This window comes from Acipenser ruthenus, chromosome 5 (genome assembly GCF_902713425.1).
Source record: "Acipenser ruthenus chromosome 5, fAciRut3.2 maternal haplotype, whole genome shotgun sequence".
Classification (NCBI taxonomy): Eukaryota; Metazoa; Chordata; class Actinopteri; order Acipenseriformes; family Acipenseridae; genus Acipenser; species Acipenser ruthenus.
Genome location: NC_081193.1, coordinates 53,445,597 through 53,468,419, shown reverse-complemented (window position 1 = coordinate 53,468,419; position 22,823 = coordinate 53,445,597). Strand labels below are relative to the sequence as shown.

Below are 22,823 nucleotides of genomic sequence, written 5' to 3'. Positions count from 1 at the left end.
CTGTTGACCGTGGTCTGCCTACCAACGATGGTAGACAGGACCACAGTAATACCAGAGGTGGTACAGAATACAGGTGCAGGCACACTCGCAGGTGCTAAACAAAAAAAATAAACAAAAGGCAAAAGAAAAAAGGAAAATAAAACACAGTAATCAAAACTACAAATAAAAGGTGCTGCACTCGGCAGCTTCACCCCGACCGTCGCTACACGCACGGCCCGTGTCTCCGTCCTACTCTTGTTGCTCCCTCAGCCTGCTAAAAATACTGATGGGGTCTGCCCACGGTTTTCCCCGCTACCCCTATTCTCTTTCTTTGTGTTCTTTTCCTTTTGGGATTTTCCTTCCCGGCCGTGTCTCAGTTACCGTTACCTTATGGGTGAGTGTACCAAAGCTGTCGCAAGGGCAATATTGCATAACGACTGGAATGCTACAAGGCTAAGCCGAAGACTACCTTGAGCGATGCCATATGAAACCCCAGTAACAAGTAGCTAGGGAGAAACTCACCTCTATGTTATGTTGTAAGGGTCGACCCAGAAACTGTCCTCAATGCTCTTAGTTCCAAAGCCAGGGTTTTGTGGATGACATTCAGTCTATATTACCTTGTAAAGGTTTGGGTAGTAGCCCACATCGCTGCATTGCAAATGTCAGTGACAGATGCACCCTGGAATAAAGGCCATGAAGTTGCCATGCCCCTGGAATGGGCAGTGAGCTTTTCTGGAGGGGGCAAGTTGGCTCACTCCTAGGCAGTCCTGACTGTGTATGTTATCCATTTAGATAGCCTCTGTTTAGACAGGGCTTGACCATGGGACTTTGCCCCATAACAGACAAAAAAACTGTTAAGACTGCCTCCAACTTTGTCTCCTGTCAACATAATATGCTAGTGCCCACACAGAGTAGAGTGTACGGAGCTGGATGTGGATGGAAAGCCTCCAATTCCACAGACTTTTCACATGAAATGCTGCAATTTTTTGGCAAAAAAAGCAGGATTGGTTTGAAGTGTAACCTTTGTCTTGGATTCTGCAAAAATTAAGCATGGTTTCACAATTGAAAGTGCTTGCATCTCACTCACTGACTTAGTGGAGGTGATTGCAAGCAAGAAAGCCGCTTTGAGTGATGACAATTTCAGCTCAGCTGAATGCCAAGGCTCAAATTGAGGCTTCATTAGTACTTCAAGCACCACATTAATTCTCCAGAGAGGAACAATATCCTTCATAGCTGACCGAAGCAGCTGAGCTCCTTTCAAAAATTGCCCCTCCAGGAAATGAGTTCCTGGGGAGACTGAGTCAATTTTAAAATGGCAAGCTGAAATAGCTGCCAGATAGACCTTTAATGTAGACCTTTAATGTCCTGCAACTGCCATGGTACAGATTGTGGGGTCAAAACCCTGAGGCAGGCTCAATGTCTGAAACACACCCCACTTGTACCCATACTGGGAATGCGTGGACGCTGCTCTGGCATTTTGCAGGGTGTCGATGACTGATTAGAAAACCGCACACGGCTTAAATGCAGCCGTTCAGGGGCCAGACCCAGAGCCGTAGGCTCCATTTGAAATGTATTTGCTTACGATTGTAAGTCGCCCTGGATAAGGGCGTCTGCTAAGAAATAAATAATAATAATAATAATGGATCGAGATGCACTAAGGTCCCCGGGTCCTGACTGAATATCTCTTGCCGTTTGGTCAGTCTTCACGGCTGGCCGCTCAGGAGCTGCATCAGGTTTCAAACCAGAGTTTCCTGGGCCAATAAGGGCTACTAGCACCTTGGCCTGGTCCTGTCTGATTTTCTCCAGACACCGCGGGAGCAAGGCGAGTGGTGGGAAGGCATATAACAATTGCCTCGGCCACTGGTGTGCCAAGGCATCTACTCCCAGCGGGTCCCTGCCTCCTATTATGGAGAGTCAGAGGGGACAGTGGGTTGATTCCAGGGAGGCACACCCCCTGCGCCCCCCCCCCCGCCATTCTACACATTGCCCCAGCCCAGGCTGGACGTGTTCTTGGTGACACTGCCCAACGCCACGCCGAGGTGCAGATGGGCAGGCTGTTTGAGAGTGCCTTTTGACAGTGATGTCGTGGTTCAATGCGGGCTGAAAAAAACATGCTGTTGAGCCAGGCTTACAGGGGGCGCATGTGCAGGAGACCCAAAGGTAGGGTCTGAGAAGCTGCTGCCATCAAGCCCAGAAGTTTCTGGAACATCACTACCATGAGCGCTCTGTTGAGCTGAAAGAGCTCTAAACAAGTGGCTATTCTCTGCACTCTGCTGTCCGACAGAGTGGACAGCATGGGTCTGGAGTCCAAGCACATTCCTAGATAAGAGGTTGTCTGAGAAGGCGTGGGCTGACTCTTCGCATGATTCACCGTAAGGCCGAGCCATTGAAGTGACACGTTCCATGTGGGTCTGCCTGTGCTGGATACTGAGCACAAATTAGTCAGTAGTCCGGATAACTGAGTACTCTGATGTCCATGTTGCACTAACGCCAATACTCCAGGTGGCTCCCTGAGAAGTGCCCTGTGCCTGTAGTAGCAAACTCCTAGTGCTGCTGCTTGGCTCGTGGCTCAGCCTGAGGCTTTTATCTCTGTGCCGAGTGGTGGGACCTATTAAAGTCTCTGCGGCGAGCAGCCACGGGCCGTTTCTGACCACCTCTGGCAGCAGGCGCAGCCGGTTGTGCCGTTCTATGAGATTGCTGGGGCCTTGGGCACCAGTTTGCCGCTGGTTTGCGCACTGGAGGTGGTCGCTTGGGGAGCAGGTGAACCAGCTCCTACGTGGATTCCCACGGGCGGTGAGAGCGCTGCAGCATCTCGACCACCGCGGGACAAAAAATATGTCCTGGAGTGATTGGGGTGTCCAATAGCAGTGTTTTGTCCCCGTCAGGCACACATGCCTGGGAAAGCCAAAGACACCTACGGGCGTCTAACAGCGCAGCCAGGTTTCTGCCTACAGCCTGCTAGTTCACTTTTGACAGACAGAGCAGGTGCTTGTCCTCAACAGGCAGACTGGCCTTGCATGTCTCGCAGGGATAAAACCCAGGCATGATGCAAGTAGAAATGCAGTGTGCAGTAAGCAATGTACAGGCACTGCCTCAATCTGCTTAAAGTCAGCAATGGGGTTGGTCAAGACCCGCACAAGACTGTCTTTTGCACTGGACCGGGATATAAGCACTAGTCGGTAGCGGGTTGTAACTGGGGCGGTACCGGATCAATTCAGTACTGGTTTGGTGACAGTAGAACTGGGTCGGTAGAGTACGGTACCAGAAACTAGGTTGCGTGTTAGGCCGCTCTTTCTTATCTGTCTGTTGTGTGTGAGTGACTGCCTGTGCAGTCACCCTTGCGAGTGGTTGTCTATTTCTTCCTTGAGAGAGCACAGTTCCTCTACAGGGCTAGGCCTTGCCGCATCCCCGCTGTCGAGTGACTTTTCAGCCGTGTTTCCTCCATGGGGCTAGGCCTTGCCACATCCCCGCTGTTGAGTAGACCTCGCCGGCTGTGTAGGCCCACCCTCGGTGAGTCGGGCCTTGTAAACAAACAGTGTGCTCTCTCCTCTTTACTTTCTACCGTGGTTTTCGCTGTTAGTTTCCAACTCGCCCACCGCAGCTTCGGCCTTGTGTCTCCCTGGTGTACACTGCACGCTGACCAGGTGTGTGACCGCGCAGTTAGGGTAGGCACCGTTGCACATCTGCCCAGTGCTTCGGTACCGCGGCACACGCATAGCCCTTGGTACTAAGTATCTAGGTGCGCACGGTGCTCACTGCACACGGCGCCCAGCACTACAGTGCCTGTGCACGGACACAGTGCTGCACGGTCACGGTGCACATAACGCACACTGTGCTCGGTACGCACGGTGCACACGGTGCTTACATTGCACATGGTACCCACCGCTACAGCCCCACAGCATGGACCCATGGTGCCGCACGATACTTGGTATGCTCGGTGCACACGGTGCTCGGTACCCACCGCTACAGCATGACCGAACGAACCTACGATGCTGCACAGTACATGGTGCACGTAGTGCCCATGGTACTTGGTGCACACGGTGCTCAGTACGCACGGTGCACACAGTGTGCAGTCACAGCGGTGTTCAGTGCACACTGTTTTCGCAGACGATGCAGAATGCAGAGCTACTGTTGAGTAAGGCGGGGTTCCACCCCTGTACCTCTTGCAAGGCTAAGATCCCGCAGGAGGACAAGTACACCCTCTGTGCGCAGTGCTTGGGCGTACAGCATGCCACCCTCGCCCTCGAGACGGAGGTGGCCTGCAGTATTTGCGTGGGGTTCAGACCCCGAGTCAAGGAGAACCAGCTGGAGAGGGCCAGGAGTGCAAGTTCTGCGTCATCTGTGACTGGACTGTCAGTGGCTCTGAGCCCCAGAACCCCCTCCCAAGGAATTGTCTTAGGAACCCCTGCTGGACATTCCTAGCACACAGGCCCCCTGTAGCCGCTCCCCATCTCCGCAGGCGAGAAGGGCGAAGCGCTCTCGGCAGGTTAGGGACATCATGGACCACAAAGTCCAGATGGTCCAAGTTTTAGAAATCCTGTCTTCGCAGGCGCCTGCAGCCTCGGCCACGGCCCCAGCCCTGATGCCGTCCCAGCCGCCCCACCCTCCCTCCCCTAGGGGAGATCAGGGTGCACAGGAGGACACGCTCTCCATAGCAGCCTACTGGGACAGGGCCTCCTTCTCTGATAGGTAGATAGGAAGGGAACCCTAGCCCCCCGCCGAGGAGGAACCTAGTTTTGAGGCCGTCTCGGAAACTAGAGCTCCTCCACTGTCGGACTCAACATCGGCATTGATGGGGCGAGTTGCAGCATACCTGGGTCCCCTGGACGCCAGCGACAGAACCACACCGGTCCATGTTTTGTACACAGATGACGGCTCCTCGCACTCACAAGTTCCCAGCTTTCCTGGACTTTATGTAGGAGGTACGCTTCTCCTGGGATCAGCCTCAGCCCCAAGCATGCCGAGGCAGGCCGCACTGCTTGCCTCCCTAGAAGGCGCAGACAAATGGCCTAGCGGGTTTTGCCCCAGTGGACTCCACCATTGCAGCCTTAGTTAAGGCTCTGATGGTGGAGGGATTAGCCAAGGACCTGGCATGTCCAAACCTGCAGTACAGGGTCACGGAAACACACCTCAGTTCAGGGAGTACCGAAGATCCCTGGAGACATGCCCCAGGGTGGTTGCGGAGTGGTTGTGTGACCACATGGTCCACTAGCTGACCCCCGAGAAGACCAACCAACCTGGAAATGGGGGAAGCATTGGTGGAGCAATTCTGCCATGTGGTCGGCACCAATATCCAGGCCTAGATAAGGCGCCACAACCCCGACACCCTGGAAGCCGTCATAAAACTGGCGGAGGATTACGAGGACTCCCTGGTCTCCGCCCGGATTGGGATACTGTTGGTTCCCGCCCCTCGGAGCAACCGACCCCTACCTCTCTCTCCTCCAACACCACCCCTACCATCAGTCCCGGGACCCAGACCCCCGAGACCGCCGACCCCAATGGACCTCCTTGCCTCCTCTTCAGTTGGCCCCCAGCTGGGGTAGAGGTGCTGCCCCTGCCCTGATGCCCTACCAGCAATAGGACCCCCATCGTGTTTTAGGTGCAACCAACATGGACATCTGGCCAGGTCATGCCCGCTGCCATGGAGTGTGACGTGGTCTTGTGTAATTGGGCACCTGAGATAGGTAAGCGCGGGGAGAATGGTCGGGGGGGCCTTGTATGATTGATGTGGTTTAGGCAATGTGAAAACCCACGCATTAGTGGACACAGGATGTGAACAAACCTTAATTAGAACAGCTCTCTTGGGCGATGTGTCATGGCGGCCACAAGGTCAGGTGGCCATCTCCTGTATCCATGGAGACACGGCGGCATACCCCACACTAAAAGTATATTTATTGGTAGGACCGATAAAACGTCACCTGGTAGTAGGGGTGGCGGAAAGGTTGCCACATCCAGTTATTCTGGGCCGAGACTGGCCAAAACGTAAAGAATTAATGCAAAAATGGCAGTCTCAGCCGCACACGTAAACATGGCAGAAAAAAAGAAAAAGGAACGAATTGGTGATGTGTTTCCTTTTCAAGCCGAAATGTTTTCTCCTATTTTCCATGCTAGAAAAACAAATAAAGAGAGAAGGAGTGCAAAATGGGAGGGAGCATCACTGAAACAAGGCTGGGGTCTGGTGGGAGAGTGCTTGAATGGTAACAAACTCCAGTCAAAAGGAGTTGGAACGCAGTGTGACTGAGAGGGCGAGGTTACTGGGCCATCCAGGGCAGATGCTACTCCGGCCCCTCTCAATATACTGGACATGTGGTACTTAAGCGCGGACATAGTGTGGGACCAACATAATGACCCGTCACTAGTGCACGCTTGGGGGCAGGTCCGGTCTACTGAAGGTAAGGATGTTTATGGCGCTGGGGCGCTAGTATATCCATACTTTAGTATCACGGGACAATTACTATATAGGGTAAATCTAGCCGCGGGCACAGGAAAGCCTCCAACACAATTATTGGTTCTCCGTCTTGTCGGACCGAGGTCATGAGGCTGGCGCATGATATCCCTTTTGCGGGGCACCTCGGAGCTGACAAGACAAGGGAGCAGATATTGTCTCAATTCTATTGGGTAGGTCTTCATACTGATGTGTTGAAATATGTAGCCACATGCCCAGACTGCCAGCGAGTAGCGCCGGGTCGAGTGCGCCCCGCCCCTTTGGTTCCACTGCCGATTATTTCCACTCCTTTTGAATGCATTTCAATGGACATAGGGGGGCCTTTGCTACCTTCTGACTCTTAGTATATGCATATATTAGTAGTGGTAGATTATGCAATGCAATATCCAGAGGCAGTTCCATTGAGGTCCACTAGTGTCGCTGCAATAGCCACCGAGTTAGTACAGATTATGGCTAGAGTAGGGATCCCCAAAGAGATCTTGACTGATCATGGAGCCAATTTTCTGTCTAACACATTACAGCAGGTAAATAAAATATAAAAAATACGTCCCATCAGGACGTCTGTTTATCATCCACAGACGGACGGTTTGGTGGAACGTTTTAATCAGACCTTGAAGTCGATGCTGAGATGGTTTGTAATGCAAGAGCAAAACCATTGGGCAACTCTCCTTCCCTACCTCCTTTTTGCAGTGAGAGAGGTGCCGCAGAGTTCGACAGGGTTCTCCCCCTTCGAGCTCTTGTATGGCCGACAGCCTCGTGGCATTCTCGATCTGTTGAGAGAGGAGTGGGAAGAGCAGAAAGGCTCGTCCAAAAATGTAGTGAAGCTCCTACTAAGAGATCGCCTAGATTTGGTCGGTCGTTTGCCCCAGGACAACCTCAGATCGGCTTAGCACCGACAATAGCAGCATTACAACAAAAACGCACTAATTCGAACCTTTCGACCAGGAGACAAGGTAATGCTGTTACTTCCCTCATCAGAATCGAAATTGTGTGCTAAATGGCAGGGGCCATATGAAGTGATTCATGCTATAGGGAAGGTGAATTGTAAAATTGGACAGCCCCGATTGCTGTAATGAACGTGAAATTTATCATGTAAATTTATTAAAGCCCTGGCAGGCAAGGGAGGTCTTATTTATAGCCTCAGGCAATATAGAGGATGATTTAGGCCCCTGTCCAGAGACCCCTAGCACTAAAATCATTTCGATGGGGGAACAACTGGTTCCAGATCAGCAAAGGGAGCTGCATAAGCTTATTGAGGAGCTCAGCAATGTTTTTTCTGACTTGCCCAGCAGAACTAACTTGTTTGAATATGACATTATCTCTCCACTAGGTGTCACCGTGCGGGAGAGACCTTACCGGATCCCAGAAAGTCGACGAAGTGGTGTTCGCAAAGAGGTATGAGACATGCTAGAACTTGGGGTGATTGAACCTTCCAGGAGCGAGTGGTTACTATTGTCATAGTAGCCAAGAAAGACGACACCAACCGCTTTTGTGTGGACTTCCGGAAGGTAAACGCTATTGCCAAGTTCGATGCGAACCCTATGTCTCAGGTCGACGAACTTCTAGATAGACTGGGAAAGGCGAAGTCTATCTCTACTCTGGACTTGACAAAGGGGTACTGGCAGATCCCCTTAACCTGCAGTTCAAGAGAGAAAACCGCATTTTCAACACCAGAAGGGCTGTTTCACTTTAAAACCATGCAGTTTGGGCTACATGGTGCGCCCGCTGCCTTTTAGAGACTGATGGACCAGGTTTTACACCCACATCATGAATATGCAGAAGCGTATATTGATGACGTGGTCATTTACAGCTCCACCTGGCGACAGCACTTGGCTAGGATTGCAGCCGTCCTTCAATCTCTAAGGGTACCCCGGCTGACAGCTAACTTGCGAAAATGTGCGTTTGCAAAATCAGAAACTAAATATTTGGGATTTTTAATGGGGAATGGAAGGGTGAAACCCGTTGTCACCAAAATCCAGACTTTGGTAGATGCAACAATCCCCAAAACCAAGACTCAGGTGAGGTCACTACTGGGATTAGCCGGTTATTACCGCCACTTTATCCCAGAGTATGCCACAGTGGTTAACCCTTTAGTAGACTTCACCAAAAAGAGTATTCCAAATTTAATTAAGTGGTCAGCTGAGTGGCAGGGGGCGTTTGATACTGTTAAGCGAAGACTCTGCCAGGCCCCAACTCTCATCACACCAGATTTCACCAACAGATTCACCCTCCACACCGATGCATCGGATGTAGGTTTGGGTGCGGTCTTATCCCAAAAGGTAGACGGAGTAGAACAGCCGATACTGTATCTCAGCAAAAAAATGCTACCTCAGGAGCGCAACTACTCCGTAGTCAAAAAAAGAATTTTTGGCCATTAAATGGGATACTCACTCCTTATGATATTACCTGCTGGGACATTCATTTGATCTTGTCACTGACAGCGCCCCACTCAAGTGGTTAAGCACAATGAAGGACAGCAATGCCCGGATAACTCGGTGGTATCTGGCATTGCAGCCCTTCATGTACCATATGGTACACCATGCAGGGAAAGACCATCAAAATGCGGATTATTTTTCCCGGGAGGGGGGAGTAATGGGAAAGATAGATTCAGCTGAGTGTTCCTTCGGCTCCACTCTGAGCTGTGGGATATGTGACAGAGATCAAATGATTCTTGGTGCTAGATCTCCTTCCCAACCTTTGAGGGCGCTGTATAAAGAGAACAGTACCCTGGACTGGATGGCCCAATAATTTATTCCCAGGGTTCGGCATAAGTCTATCTAGAATATAATGAATCTTGGTGGTAAATCTCCCTCCCGACCTGTGAGGGCGCTAAGCAGTGAGGACAGAGTTATTCTGACGGGCTGGACTGACAGTTCTTTCCTGGGTCGGGAAGTCGGCCAGTCTGGAAGAAGGCGAGACTCCGGTGCAAGAACGTATTGACCCGGCTGGTAAACAATGTAGCAGCCGCTGATTGTAAAGGCAGCTGCATTCGTTTACCAAGGGGTCATGCGTAAGAGCATAAAAAGGGGGTGGCGACTCGTAATCAGTTCCTTCGTTTTTGGTTATTAAGATGTGACCTGAAAGGACCGGTGTTTTTTTGGTGAAAATTATGAGTGTTTCTCTTGTTCTGTCTATTTGTTTGTTTGTATTCACTAGCCAGCTAATACGTTCCGGAGCTGTTGCCAGAGGCCAGCACAAACCCGGAACAGCACTGCACTCCTATCACTGTAAACTGTATTTTACACCACTAGCACTAATTCACGCACTAACAGACTTGTGTATGTGTTTTGTGTTTTGTGTGGGTGTATAATAAAAACAGGACTATCATTTGCAGGGCAAACCCGGGGATTATATATTAAGTAATATACGCTGCTGTATTACTTACCTTCATTATTGTTTACTGTTTGTTTCGCCGTCAGGCACTGGACAAAAACAAATAAAACAAACCTTTTCACCTGGATTACAACTGTCTGTCTGTCTGTTCTTTAATCACCTGCACCTGTACAGTATTAACCACTTTGCCACAATCTCCCATATGATATTTACAATGCACATTTTTATTGCCTGCGTGCAGTACCTTACACTTTTCTCTATTAAATGTAATTTGCCATGTGTCTGCCCAGTTCTGAATGCTGTCTAGATCATTTTGAATGACCTTTGCTGTTGCAACAGTGTTTGCCACTCCTCCTATTTTTGTGTCGTCTGCAGCATAATGAGAACATTTCCAGGGACCCGAGAGCACAATTCACCAAGCAGGGTTGATTGAAATTAATTTTTATAGGCTATGAAAAACCAAATGTACATCTATACAGTAACTAAAAATAACTGACGTATTTTGATTGATTCAAAGAAACAATAGCTCTCAAGGCAAGACAGAAAGACACTGATTGTCATTTGATGCATTTACTACAAGGACTACTGCGCAGATTAGCAAACAAAAACAATAAAAGGAAAAGAAATAGATATACATACAACACAGTCTGCAATATACCATGAGTAATATTTCCAACAATAATGTCTCAGTCCTGTTTGTATAGTCCTGTTGTCTGGTTATACCGTCTTGCCAAGTTTTAAATTGCTGGCTGCGAGCACCTAAAACGATGAGCCACAGTACGCTGCCCTAGTCTAGTCTCCAAAATGCATATTGTTTTTTTTTCTGTGATTTTCTTTATTGATTTTATTTAGCTTGCAATTCAACAGCTGAAATCACTCCATATCCACTGTTCAATCAACTGCCTCACTAATTAGGTGATTAAGTGCATATGCTTCAGTCATAGTCACTCAAGCGTGTCATGGTCAAGGATGAATGATCGAGTGATTAAAAAGAAACCAAAAACATTTAGTCAATGTGCATCATTTATATACCTTATTTTTTTCAAAAATAATGTGTTATAATAGTGCTAAGTTTATTTTGATGCTCGGTGTATATACAGTATATATACACCGAGCATCAAAGTACCGCAAAGTAAATCTGCTCAATTTCTACAGTTACCTTGATTCTGAAAAGTTTCCGAATCTGCGACAGAGCTGAAGTTTGCTTGTCTTTTTGGCAGTACGTTCATTTGCGAGTATGCCTTTTCTCTGCCGAGTCTCAACAAAACAAATCAAAACAACGGAATCAGATTACGGATGATAATCTTGAAGCAGTTATGCGTCTGGCAATGTCGAAAATAAAACCTTAATCCAGAGAAAGCATCCACTGGTAAGTATCACCTGCTTAAGTTATCAGTGTTTTCCATCCAGTCATAAGTTCTCACTAACAGCCCAGGTTTTTGCTTTTTCTAAAAAAAAATATTCGGGGAAAAATAATAATTGTAGATTGCTTGTGCACAATAAACAATTCCCACAGTCCACTTAGGTACCAGAACATAGTTGTTTTAATTTGTAAAGCAGTGAATAATTTCTCCAGGACTGATAAAGGCTGTAAAAGTGATTTCAAGCAAATTATGCTATCAAACACATATAAACACAAAAAACCAAAAAAAACACGTTTTATTAGTGGCCCTCAGAAGTCATTTGGATTGTCAATGTGGTACTGCCAGCAAAAAAGTTGTGCACCACTGTCTTAGATGGACGCAAATCACTACATATTGCAGTGTACTTGAAAACGTCCCTTTTTCAGTTTTTTTCCGCCATAGAATGATGTAGGAACTCGATTTAAAGGGCTCTAGTGTCAGACTGGTAGTCCCTAACTGATTCAAGTGTTTTAAGAATGATTCCTGCAAAGACTAATTTATAAGAAAAAAAAGAGACTGACAAACAGCATTTTGCTTTATATGCAGAAACTGGCAACTACAAAAGGGTGTCAAACAAGCTGTGAATGTCCTAGGAGGCTCTACAGAGTACCTGTGGGACATGCAGATAATGAATCCAGAAGCTCGAGTGTCTAGCTTATTTGGTTCCCATGCATTACCTGTCCTTAGATGGCTGAAACCACTGTATCACTGTATAACTGTATACCCTATAAATATCACTTTTATTGTGTATTTGAGGAACACAACCACTTATGAACTTCATTTAAATTGCTGTGTTATCAGAATATCAGTGTATAACTCTGCTGGGTATTGCAGTGTATGCTGGGTATCAAAAGGCCACCACTTTTACAAAAGGCCGTCATTTTTATAAAAGGCCAACACTTTTAAAAAGGTCATCAAAAGGCTGTCAAAGTTAAAAAAAATAAAAATAAAAAAATAGGTGTGCTCCTAACCTTAACCACTGGACCACCAAGCCTCCTAATCTGGGAAGCGCAATCTTTCTGCATTCTTTAGAAATACAGTATAAATAACAACAGTAAATATAATTATTTATCATTATACTCATACTTTGACATTTTTTGTTTTATTTATTAGGTGCGGCTGCATTTTAGTAACAGCAATAGCGGCGGGTTGAATTTGTTTTCGGTGTTTGATGAAATGGATACTTTGCTTACTTGCAAAACAAAGGTGTGCAAAGCGACAAAAAATTATACTGAATCCCTTTGGATATTTTTTTATCTTGGCTTTAATAAAAACGTTTATCATTGTTAGTAGTTATTATAGTCTTGAGGTAAACATTTTAAAATCACACAATTATGCGGAGATGGGAAATGTTAATGTAAAGAAAACATTTGCAGTGCACACTATTTTGTATTATTTATACTAACTTTGCAGAATAGAAAGCGAATACGACTGTTTCCAAAGAGATTACCAAATACTTGCATCCAAATACTTGTCACTCAAACTTTAAATTATTAATTAAATAAAACTGGGGGGGTGGGGGTGTTATCAGATTATTCTCCATTTTATTGCAACTGAGGTACCGTTCAGTTGAGCGAATATTGTAAAGGGTTACTGTTACAAAAAAAGGTTGAAAACCCCTGGCTTACAGTATAAACTATCACGAATAGATAAGGGAAATGTTGACTAATACAATACAATAAGATTTATTTGAAGTTGTTGAAGGGCACTGGTCTCTTAAACCCCTAAGCATTACTATATATTGATGGACATTACATAAGCAAATGAGATGTCCTTTTTTTTGGAATATCATGTTCCTTCTCAAAAGTTTTTAAATATTAGCCTTTAATAAAGGAAAACGACTGCTTTAATTTTCATATATCTATTTCAGTGCAATGTAGTTTCTTCATTGTAATAAGAAATACGCTTTTTTTCTTCACAAATTCACGATCTAGTTTATGGTAAACTGTGCATGCATGACTAAGAAACTCGGCTGTCAGCTAAGCAGAATATCCCAAAAACTGGGATGAATTCGAAAATGCAGAATTTGGGACGTTCTCTGAAAACCAGAGCGGCCCAGAAATTGGGACATTATCAGAGCGGCCCGGAATTTGGGATGTTATCTGAAAAGCAAAGCGGACCAGAATTTAGGACGTAAATGACAACAGGGGAAGTTTATATGTAAAACTGTGATTATATTAGAGATAAACTAATGTATCCTGTAACAAAAATGTAATAGTGTGGAAGATATATATTTGATATTAAAATATGTCGTGCAAACGATTACAGATACACAGTGAACTCAAAAGTATTTGGACAGTGACACATTTTTTGTTGTTTTGGCCCTGTATTCCAGCACTTTGGATTTGAAATGATACAATGACTATGGGGTTAAAGTGCAGACTGTTGCAGACTTCAGGCAATCATTGCATGCAAAGGATATGCGACCAAGTACTAAACATGACTACTTTATTGTACATGGTATTAATCTGTCCAAATACTTTTGGTACCCTAAAATGGGGGGACTATGTACAAAACGTGCTGTAATTTCTAAACTGTTCATCCGATATGGATGAAAATACCCTCAAATTACAGCTGACAGTCTGCACTTTAACCCCATAGTCATTGTATCATTTCAAATCCAAAGTGCTGGAATACAGAGCCAAAACAACAAAAATGTGTCACTGTCCAAATACATTTGAGTTCACTGTATTTGATTTGAAAGAAAAAAGTACACCACTACAGAAAGCCAATTCTTACATTCGTGCATAACATGATGATTCATATAATCACACAGTTTGTTATATTAGTACAGCAAAATACCACATTATATTTTAATTGAAAGGTTGTGGAAAGGAGATCTCTCACTTTCTCCTCTCTGATCGCAATGTTAAAAATAACTGTGAGCGTTCCCACTCGTGTGACGACATATTCATGTGACAGACATGGACCAATCAAAACACGAGGCTGTTATGCGGTTCCATCCCAAAAACCGGGCCTGTGTCATACCTCCGACCCGCATGACACCAGGTCCTGCCCAGGTAGGTTCTGACCAGGGTAGATCATACCAGTGTGAAAGGAGCTTATGTCGACCTGGTTAAGGGTGTCTGCTAATAAATAAATAATAATACTGTGTGTATTCATGGTAAGGTACAAATAATACAAAGCACAAATAAAGTAAATAAAACAGACAAGAGCACAGAAAACAATCAATATTCTTTTAATTTACATTCTGATTAAATTACAAATCATGGAATGATCTCTGGTACCAATCAAAGTAAGGAGCATCACTACACAAGCCAATTCAATGCTACACTGACAAAAAAAGGCATATGAAGGAGCATCGTTCCTGGAAAAAGGGGAGTGGGTACCAACACTAACCCATACTGGATAACTAGGATTTCCTCTAAATTTTAGATTCTAGATAGACCATTTACATCAACTTTTCTAACTTTGTGTTAGTGTCGACTTAGGAAAATACGTTTCTCAACACTGGGTATCATTGTTGAATTCTGATTTATTTTAAAGCACATGAAGTTGTCCTTACATGATATCAGCTATACTGGCCATGAAAAATAGACATGACCAACAAGTTTAACATATTGATGTGTTACTTCTTTCACTCGCTTAATAGCTGTATTGTTTATTACAAATTAATTCTCCATACCATAAATAATGTGTTACTTCACAGCTGCACAGCAGTTCTGTATAGAGTAAAAAAGTGTTGGAATATACTGAACTAGTCATTTTGTTTGGCTGCTGGACATAAAACAGCAGCAGATTGTATGATATGCAGAGAAGTTAACCCTGAGGTTACCTATGCAGAGCCACGGCTGGGCTTAGGGTTAGGCAGTGATGATGTAGGGGATGTGTGTCCAAAAGATTAGTTTTATGGAAAGGTAGCAAGGTAGGCAAGCTCTATAAAACTGGTACATGGTTATGACTTAATCTAGAGATTATGTGTTTCAGACTTGCCTTGGAAATACAGGATACTTCAGAATTTAGTGACTGGAAATACCTAGCCCTTGTGACATCATGTAGATATTTCCAGGAGGACTTCACCCAGCCAAAGGCTCTTTCAGGCTATAGCAGGTCTCCCAGATCATGAACATCTCTTGTGTTCTATAATTTACCTCAGTGCATTAAAAAAAGCGTTACCATGGATTTATTGAATTATATAGAAACCTAAAAATGATCTGGAAGCCCTGCTAATGTTTGGCAGTAATTAAAGGCGGCAAAATCAAAAACTCTATTTTGGCAATTGTACATTTTGGATTTGATAAATACAGCAAACAATACACCATTTAATTGAACAGCAGAATCCCAATCAATCTTTTATCCCCCACAAGATTGGAGGAGCTGGCAGTCAGGTGTGTAGCACAAGATGAATCTGATCAAATCAAACCCTCAAAGCTATAATCTCTCACGTCAAAAGACTTAAACACAGATATCTGCAAGATCAAACATTCTTAAACAGAAGCCTTGTATTTTAAGTTTCTTTTTTTGAAGGAATTGTCAGTGCGAAAAATAACGATGAATTGCTTTTATTTCTAGAAATTGCCATATATTAACTAGTATTGAAGAAGCAGAACATGTTAGTACAGGTTTGAGGGGTACTGTAGTTTAATATTTATTTTTTTCAGATAGGCAGTGAGAAAGAATGCTGAATTTCTAGCTTGTCATCTCAAATCAGGCAGGAACTTTGCCCGGTTACCATTACTGGAAAAAACAGCATTTTGGAGGGAAAAAAAACCAACCGATTGGACAGTTTGTTGGATGTCTAAATGTCAATAGCACTGCAAATACACTGACTTCATCAATAATACTAGATTCACAGAAACCAGTATACAACACAGGAGTAAACACACACACACACACACACACACACACACACACACACACACAACTGAAAGAATAGGCACAGTAGCACAAAGTAGTGTGCAAATTTATAAGAACACCTCAAGCTTTGTCATTTATATCCTTTATATACCTACTGGTCAGTAAACCGGTGATGTAGAAACATTAGGCACCCATGTGTGAAAATCTTACACCACATTGTGCTTTAATTAATTAAGCACCTTAAAACAACTTCTAAAAAGTCTCATGCATGTTATCATTTGTGGCTGTGTGTTCCCTTTCTCTTACTATTTTTAATTAATTGCATGTGTGGTCTACTAAAAGTCATCAATTGCATTAGACAATCACTAATTTGCCTATCTTGCAGATTTTCCAAGTTTTTCAGTTACAGTGATTTGATTTCATATGCATAACAAATCAAAACAGAAGCAATGGTGTGTTCTAATAAATGTGCACACTACATAGTATAGTATAAGTACATACAATCTCGCCTACTGTAAAAACAGAGGACTGATACACATACACAAAAAGACAACTATGGTCTAAATAGCAATCAGATAATGTATATGAAAGATATTTAATAGAAAACTGATGTTCACTTTGCAGGAGTGCTTCATTTGAAACACACATACATACACATGTGTACCCTATTAATTAGGAAGATCTGCCACATATACTACCCCCTATATGAACCTAAAAATATTTTATCAAAACACTTCAACAGCAAATGAGTGTTTTCTTGCTTTATTTATAAGGGTGCTGAGGTCAAGATATCTGGTTACACCTAAACACAACACACATATTTAACTCGCTTAACAAATCATCCGTCACTTAACACTAAACAAGCAATTACAAACACGCACACACACACACACACACACAGCAATTCCAGGTGTTGCTCATAAAGATTAAAGTCTTACTGAACAGGCTGTAGGGTTTAAAACACATTACTTTCCCTAGTTTCCTGCTTTGTTTCACATATTCCTGCAATATCTTTTTCAACATAATCCTGATTGTTTTGATATTTATATTACTGTATCCCTGGTCATAAATCAGTTTTAAGCAGATATTTTCGTTTCACATCAGTTATGCAGTCGAGTCTTCCCGTCAAATTGTCTTTGGGGATCACAACATTGGCAGCTTCAATCCAACCTGTTCAATAAGAAACATTTAATTGGTTCTTGACACCTCTCCCAAAGTTTAGCATTTTGATTGGTCCATCTGACCTATTTGCTCGCTCCGGCACAGGTTCATGAATATGCATGTCATTGTAGAGGGCTTGTCAACATACTATTTACAGACCCCAACCCAGTTATATCAAAGATGCAAGGTGTACAGCGGTCATACCTTCAACCAAATCAACATTTATGTTTGTACTCAAAATGTGTATAAGACATTGTAGCACAGAACACTATAAACTGGGCAGTGAAATCTACAGCGAGCAAGTAGGCCAGATGGACCTATCAAAATGCTACCTTTGGGAGAAGAGTCAGGAACCAATGAAATGTTTCTGATTGAACAGGTTGAGCTGAACTGCCGATGTTGCGAATTCAGAAGACATTTTGACAGGAAGACCCGATCCATAACTGACTTGAAACAAAAATAACTGCTCAAAACTGATTGATGAAAACTGAGGGATGCTAATAAAATACCAAAACAACTGCAATTATGCTGAAAAGGATATTGCAGGAATACGTACAACAAAGCAGAAAGGTAGGGAAAGTAGAGTGTTGCATTTTAAACCCTACAGCCTGTTCGGTAATACTTTAAGTTGTTAAACTGCTTTTATGTTAAGTTTTGCACTGATGCAATGGCTTCTGAGGCAGTGATAACCATAAAAAGGTCAACTTACTTGACGTAGTGGTACAGGCCCATAACAGCCAGACTGGTGTCTGTAATGTAGTCAAAGTAGAAATGTATTCAAGACCTTCTAAACAGACATTCTACTTCGATTTTTTGTTTCTCTGCATATTATAGGTGAACATGTTTATTTGTTGATTTATGGATACCAGTTCTCTGAACTAAATACACAATCATGTCACCCACCAACAATGCACTAATCACCAACAGAAGCAATTGTTCCTTACAGTTTCCTGGGATTTATGAACGTTCTGAGCCACATAAAATCAACAAATTCCAGCATAAAATATTTAGAAGTGGTTAATTAGAGGCACGGGATTACATTTTAATTATGACAGCTATCGTTAGACAAATAACAAAACTTTGTTTTTTTCAATTTGAAGTAATTGTATTAAACAAAATATTTCCATAAATGTTTTGCACTTCCATTAGTTAAATAGGTCTTAAACATGCTGCTCTAAAAGAAACACAGGCTTTAGTAAACATGTATTCTCATTTTAAAACAGGATACGATATCTGGTACTACACTAGGATAAAAAGTTAGTTCTCATTTTCTATGCCTCACTCCCAGGAAATCGGGTACACTTGCACTTCTGAGGTCATTTCACCATGGCCGGGTCTTCTGGGTCAATGCATGTTAATGGCTCAAGGCATGCCAGTCAATAGAATGGTTTATGACAGAAAAGAAGCCTTTAAAGGGGAGGATGACAAATCCACTCTCTAGGTGAAATGACTGAAGAACAAGGCTTGTGCAAAAAAAAGTCATCTAACTTATTGTAGTTTAAAATGAAAATCCATGCTATTATGTGCATTTCTTTAAAAACTTAACATTGGTAATCCTGTATAACACAAGTGAAGTACACAACAGGTGTGACTTAGGATATTATGTTAGCTATAAACACTAAAATCAGTTTTAGTTTAACAAAACAATTACAATGTAATCCCAACCACAAGTATCCCAGAATTGCTGATATTGCATGTTCTGTTGAAAAGCTTTACACTTTGTTTTTCAAATTGCAAAAACAGCCAATTAAATGGAACTACACTACACATATACAAATCAGGTACTTAATTTAAGAACGCAAAACGCTTTGAAAAACTATCCCCAATGTGTCCTACTTTTGCAGAACATAATCACGTCTTTAAAATATTAAATCACAACAATATTCTTTGTCTAGTAGGAGGCACTCTCGAGAGTTTAAAGAAATAACTGATTGTACAATAAATAACTTGAACAAATGACTGGGATCTGTTCAGTTTGGATTGCATGTTTCAGTTGAGATTCACCTTCAAGTATGGAACCAAGGGAAGTTGGTCACTAGACAGAGCACCCTTCTGCTCACCTCATTTCCCAGTGGAGACCTTCTTCTGTGTTCATCTATGTCTTTTTCTAATGTTTTAGTGCATAAGGAAATCTCAAGTATCTCCAACACGTTAAAATAGTCCGTAATAAAAAAAACAAAAAAAAAACCAAGAGATTGACATTTTCAGACTGAAAAACAAACACAAATCTTTACCGCCTCCCTCAACATACTGTGCACTTAACAGCATATATGACTTTCTTTCAGCAAAATATGTCTTTCTATAATAACAATTATTTTTAAATAACACTATATCCTAAACGAGATCTTCTTTTCAAGACAGGAGGGAGGGGTTTAGAGTTTCAGATCATCTAAACTCTTAACACATCAATTCAAATTTAAACCCAACCACAATTATCCTTAGAAGTGGTTGCACAGTGATTCCAACACATTCCCTAAGAACGAGACTACAGTATACCACTCTTAAGTATTGGCAGACTGTGTATATATCACAAGGAATTGATTATATATATATATATATATATATATATATATATATATATATATATATATATATATATATATATATATATATATATATATATATATGTTTTTGGTGTTTTTTTTTTTTTTTTTTTTTTTACTTTAATCAATACTTGGTTGGCGTAAACTTTTATGCTTTTATTTTTGTCCAACAGTCTTGGTTTAACCATTTCATAAGTTTCTGTGATACACAGACACATTGCAGCAGAACATGGAGTTGAAGGACACCTGGCTATTTTTTTTCCCCCCACAGTGAGAGGCCAAAGAAATGTTGGGACTCTACTGACTCCACAGGCTGTCTATCCGGAGAAGCTCTGGGCCATTTTTGTGGGCTTCTCTGCGGGCAACGCTGGGTGTCTCCAGTTGTAAATGCCTCACAGAGACGTCTCATGAACTACATGAATGTTGCGATGTATCTGAGGCGAGCTCTCTGGGTCTACCTCTCCCAGAGGAGCAGGAGCAATGTTCTCCATGTCACCAGTCATGGGACCACCATTACAGTTCTTCTGTGCCATCATGTACTGATGGGTACAGCGCTCATCATCCTGCAGTGAATAAAAACTATTAATTATGATAAAAAAAGGAACAACAAAAGCACAGTAACTGACATAACACCTACAGCAATAATTTTCATATAGATTCACAAATAAAGTTTAAAAGACAGGAAATTTGATTTCTTCCTTGTTATTATTGCATCACTTTAGCATTCTAAAACAACATAGCCATTGATTATAGTACCTGCAGGTCCTGCAAAATTGCCGTACAATAAAGGTGATAAAAAAGGGGGCAACAGTAATTGTAAAGAAATACAAATATAACAGAATAACGACGACCGTTTTGAATCGAATAGTCAAGGTAAAAATAGTTGACTACTCACCTTTAAAATAAATATATATGTAAAGCAATTGTTAATGTCTGGTGCTCTATTTGTAAATATACTGTTTTGTAACAATTATACAACTCCTTGGAATTTATTCACTTTTCTAGGTCAACTAGTTGGTGCTTGCGAAGGTTCTGGAAAGGCAGAGTAAGTCTACATTTTCCCTATTGTTGGTTGATGAAAAAGCTTCATCTATATCAACACAGTATTTGAACATGCGCTTCTTAATCCTTACCCTCTTGTCCAGTGGGACTCTAAAGCACAGCTTATCTCTATATCTCTCGGGCAGAAAGAAGAGCAGGGAGCGCAGCACAGGGAAGATGGTGCGGGGATTCACATCCTTTGGTTTCATTGGACCTGTGCAGAAACACACAGTTCAGCCTTTGTATTCTCTCTTCAGAATACAGAAGAAATCCAGACTGGAAATGTTTCCAAAAAGGCTCCGTAAAAGGCAGCATCAGCAATCACACAATGTTAACATATAAAATGCATAAAAAACCTCAAGGATCTTCTCAAAGAACAACAATGTGGCATGAAAGACAAATACTAAAGCTCATATTCTTGGGAATCCAGGGTAGTACATGCACATGGATACACAACTGGTTAAAACAGCAGTGTGGAGTAGTGGTTCGGGCTCTGGACTCTTGACTGGAGGGTTGTGGGTTCAATCCCAGGTGGGGGGACACTGCTGCTGTACCCTTGAGCAAGGTACTTTACATAGATTGCTCCAGTAAAAACCCAACTGTATAAATGGGTAATTTTATGTAAAAATAATAATGTGTAAAAAAATAATGTAATTGTCAGTAAAAATAATGTGATATCTTGTAACAATTGTAAGTTGCCCTGGATAAGGGTGTCTGCTAAGAAATAAAAAAATAAAATAAAATTAAGACAGGTAACTTAATAGGAGTCTGAAACAGGGGAGATCTGGACTGACTATCTGGCACATGCGTGGTACTGCAGGAAAAGGGCAGCAGTCTCTTAAGATCCACCTGTCAGTCATGGCGATGACACGGAGAGGTGGTGAGAGAGGGTGCGTTGGCTTTCCCTCTCTCTGAGTGGCTGAGAGGTGGGGCTTGGGAGATTGTTCGGCTCAAAAGAACTGTGCTTGGTTGTGCATTTGGGTGGCCGTGTTTGGGTATATACAGTGACGCTGGCAGAAGACGCCAGTGTAAACAAGGACCAGGCAAGCTTGGCTGAGGGAGACAGCCTGCCTTAAAATAATTTACAAAGTAAAATAAGTAATTACGTACCCGAGGGGTCATGTGTAGGTATACAGGGAACTCTGACCACCCCAGTGTATAGAAATAGCTGAGCGTAGGTCGGAGGCCCGTACTGACCGGCTTAGCGGCAGTGGGGGCACTGCGTAAGCAGCTCCTTTATTTTGTAGTTGTATTACTGTGTTTTATTTTCCCTTTTCATTTCGCCTTTTGTTTTCATTATTATTTTGAGCACCTGTGAGTGCACCAGTGTTTTTACTGTTTACCAGTATTGGTATTCCTGTGGTCCTGTGTACCGTTTTCGGGTCTTTGGGATCGATTAAGAGGTGACTAGATGAAATCCAGGGATCAATCAGCATCTTGGATAGATGCTATATGAATGCTGTATGTACAGTGGTTTGCAGAAGTATTCACCCACGTGCAAAGTTTTCATATTTTGTTGGCACCTGAGTGTACTCCACGACGCTTTCAAATTAGACTTTACATGTAGAACCTACACAAAATACGCCTCATTGATAAGGTTAAAAAAAATGCATATAGAATAAAAGTATGATTTACAGAGAAAAACAGATTAATCTGTTGCATAAGTATTCAACCCCTTTGCTACTGCAGCACTAAATCAGCTCAGGTGCAAATGATTTGTTTGAAAAGGTCACAAAATTAGTGAAATTGTTTCAGCCTGTGTGTACTCAAAACAGTTTAACTTAGATAATTTCCATCAGGTATATAAAGACTTTCAAGCTGCAACTCACATAATGATCCAACAAAGCAACCATGAAGACCAAGGAGCTTTCGAAACAAGTCAGGGATAAAGTGGTAGAGAGGCACAGAGCAGGAGAAGGGTACAAGAAAATTTCAAAAGGCGCCGATTATCCCTCTCAGCACAGTGAAGTCCATCATTAAGAAGTGGAAGATGTATCATACCACCCAGACACTACCCAAAATCAGGTCGCCCACCCAAACTGAGCAGCCGGGCAAGCAGGATACTGGTTCGGGATGTCACTCTGAAGCCAACAATGACCT

At 42.9% G+C, this 22,823-nt stretch overlaps 1 protein-coding gene across 3 annotated transcripts in view; it reads right to left on the bottom strand.

Annotated features, from left to right (window-relative positions):
* Positions 1-14,343: 14,343 nt before the first annotated feature.
* The window catches only part of slc5a6a (solute carrier family 5 member 6a), a 60,946-nt gene continuing 52,466 nt past the window's right edge, over positions 14,344-22,823 (bottom strand). For all 3 annotated transcript variants that reach the window (XM_034003931.3, XM_034003929.3, XM_034003928.3), the window contains 2 exons: positions 20,816-20,937; positions 14,344-20,245 (listed from right to left, as the gene is read on the bottom strand). In XM_034003931.3, the coding sequence (XP_033859822.1) occupies positions 20,075-20,245; positions 20,816-20,937 (293 nt within the window). In that variant the 3' untranslated portion in view covers positions 14,344-20,074. The remainder of the gene's footprint in view (positions 20,246-20,815; positions 20,938-22,823) is intronic.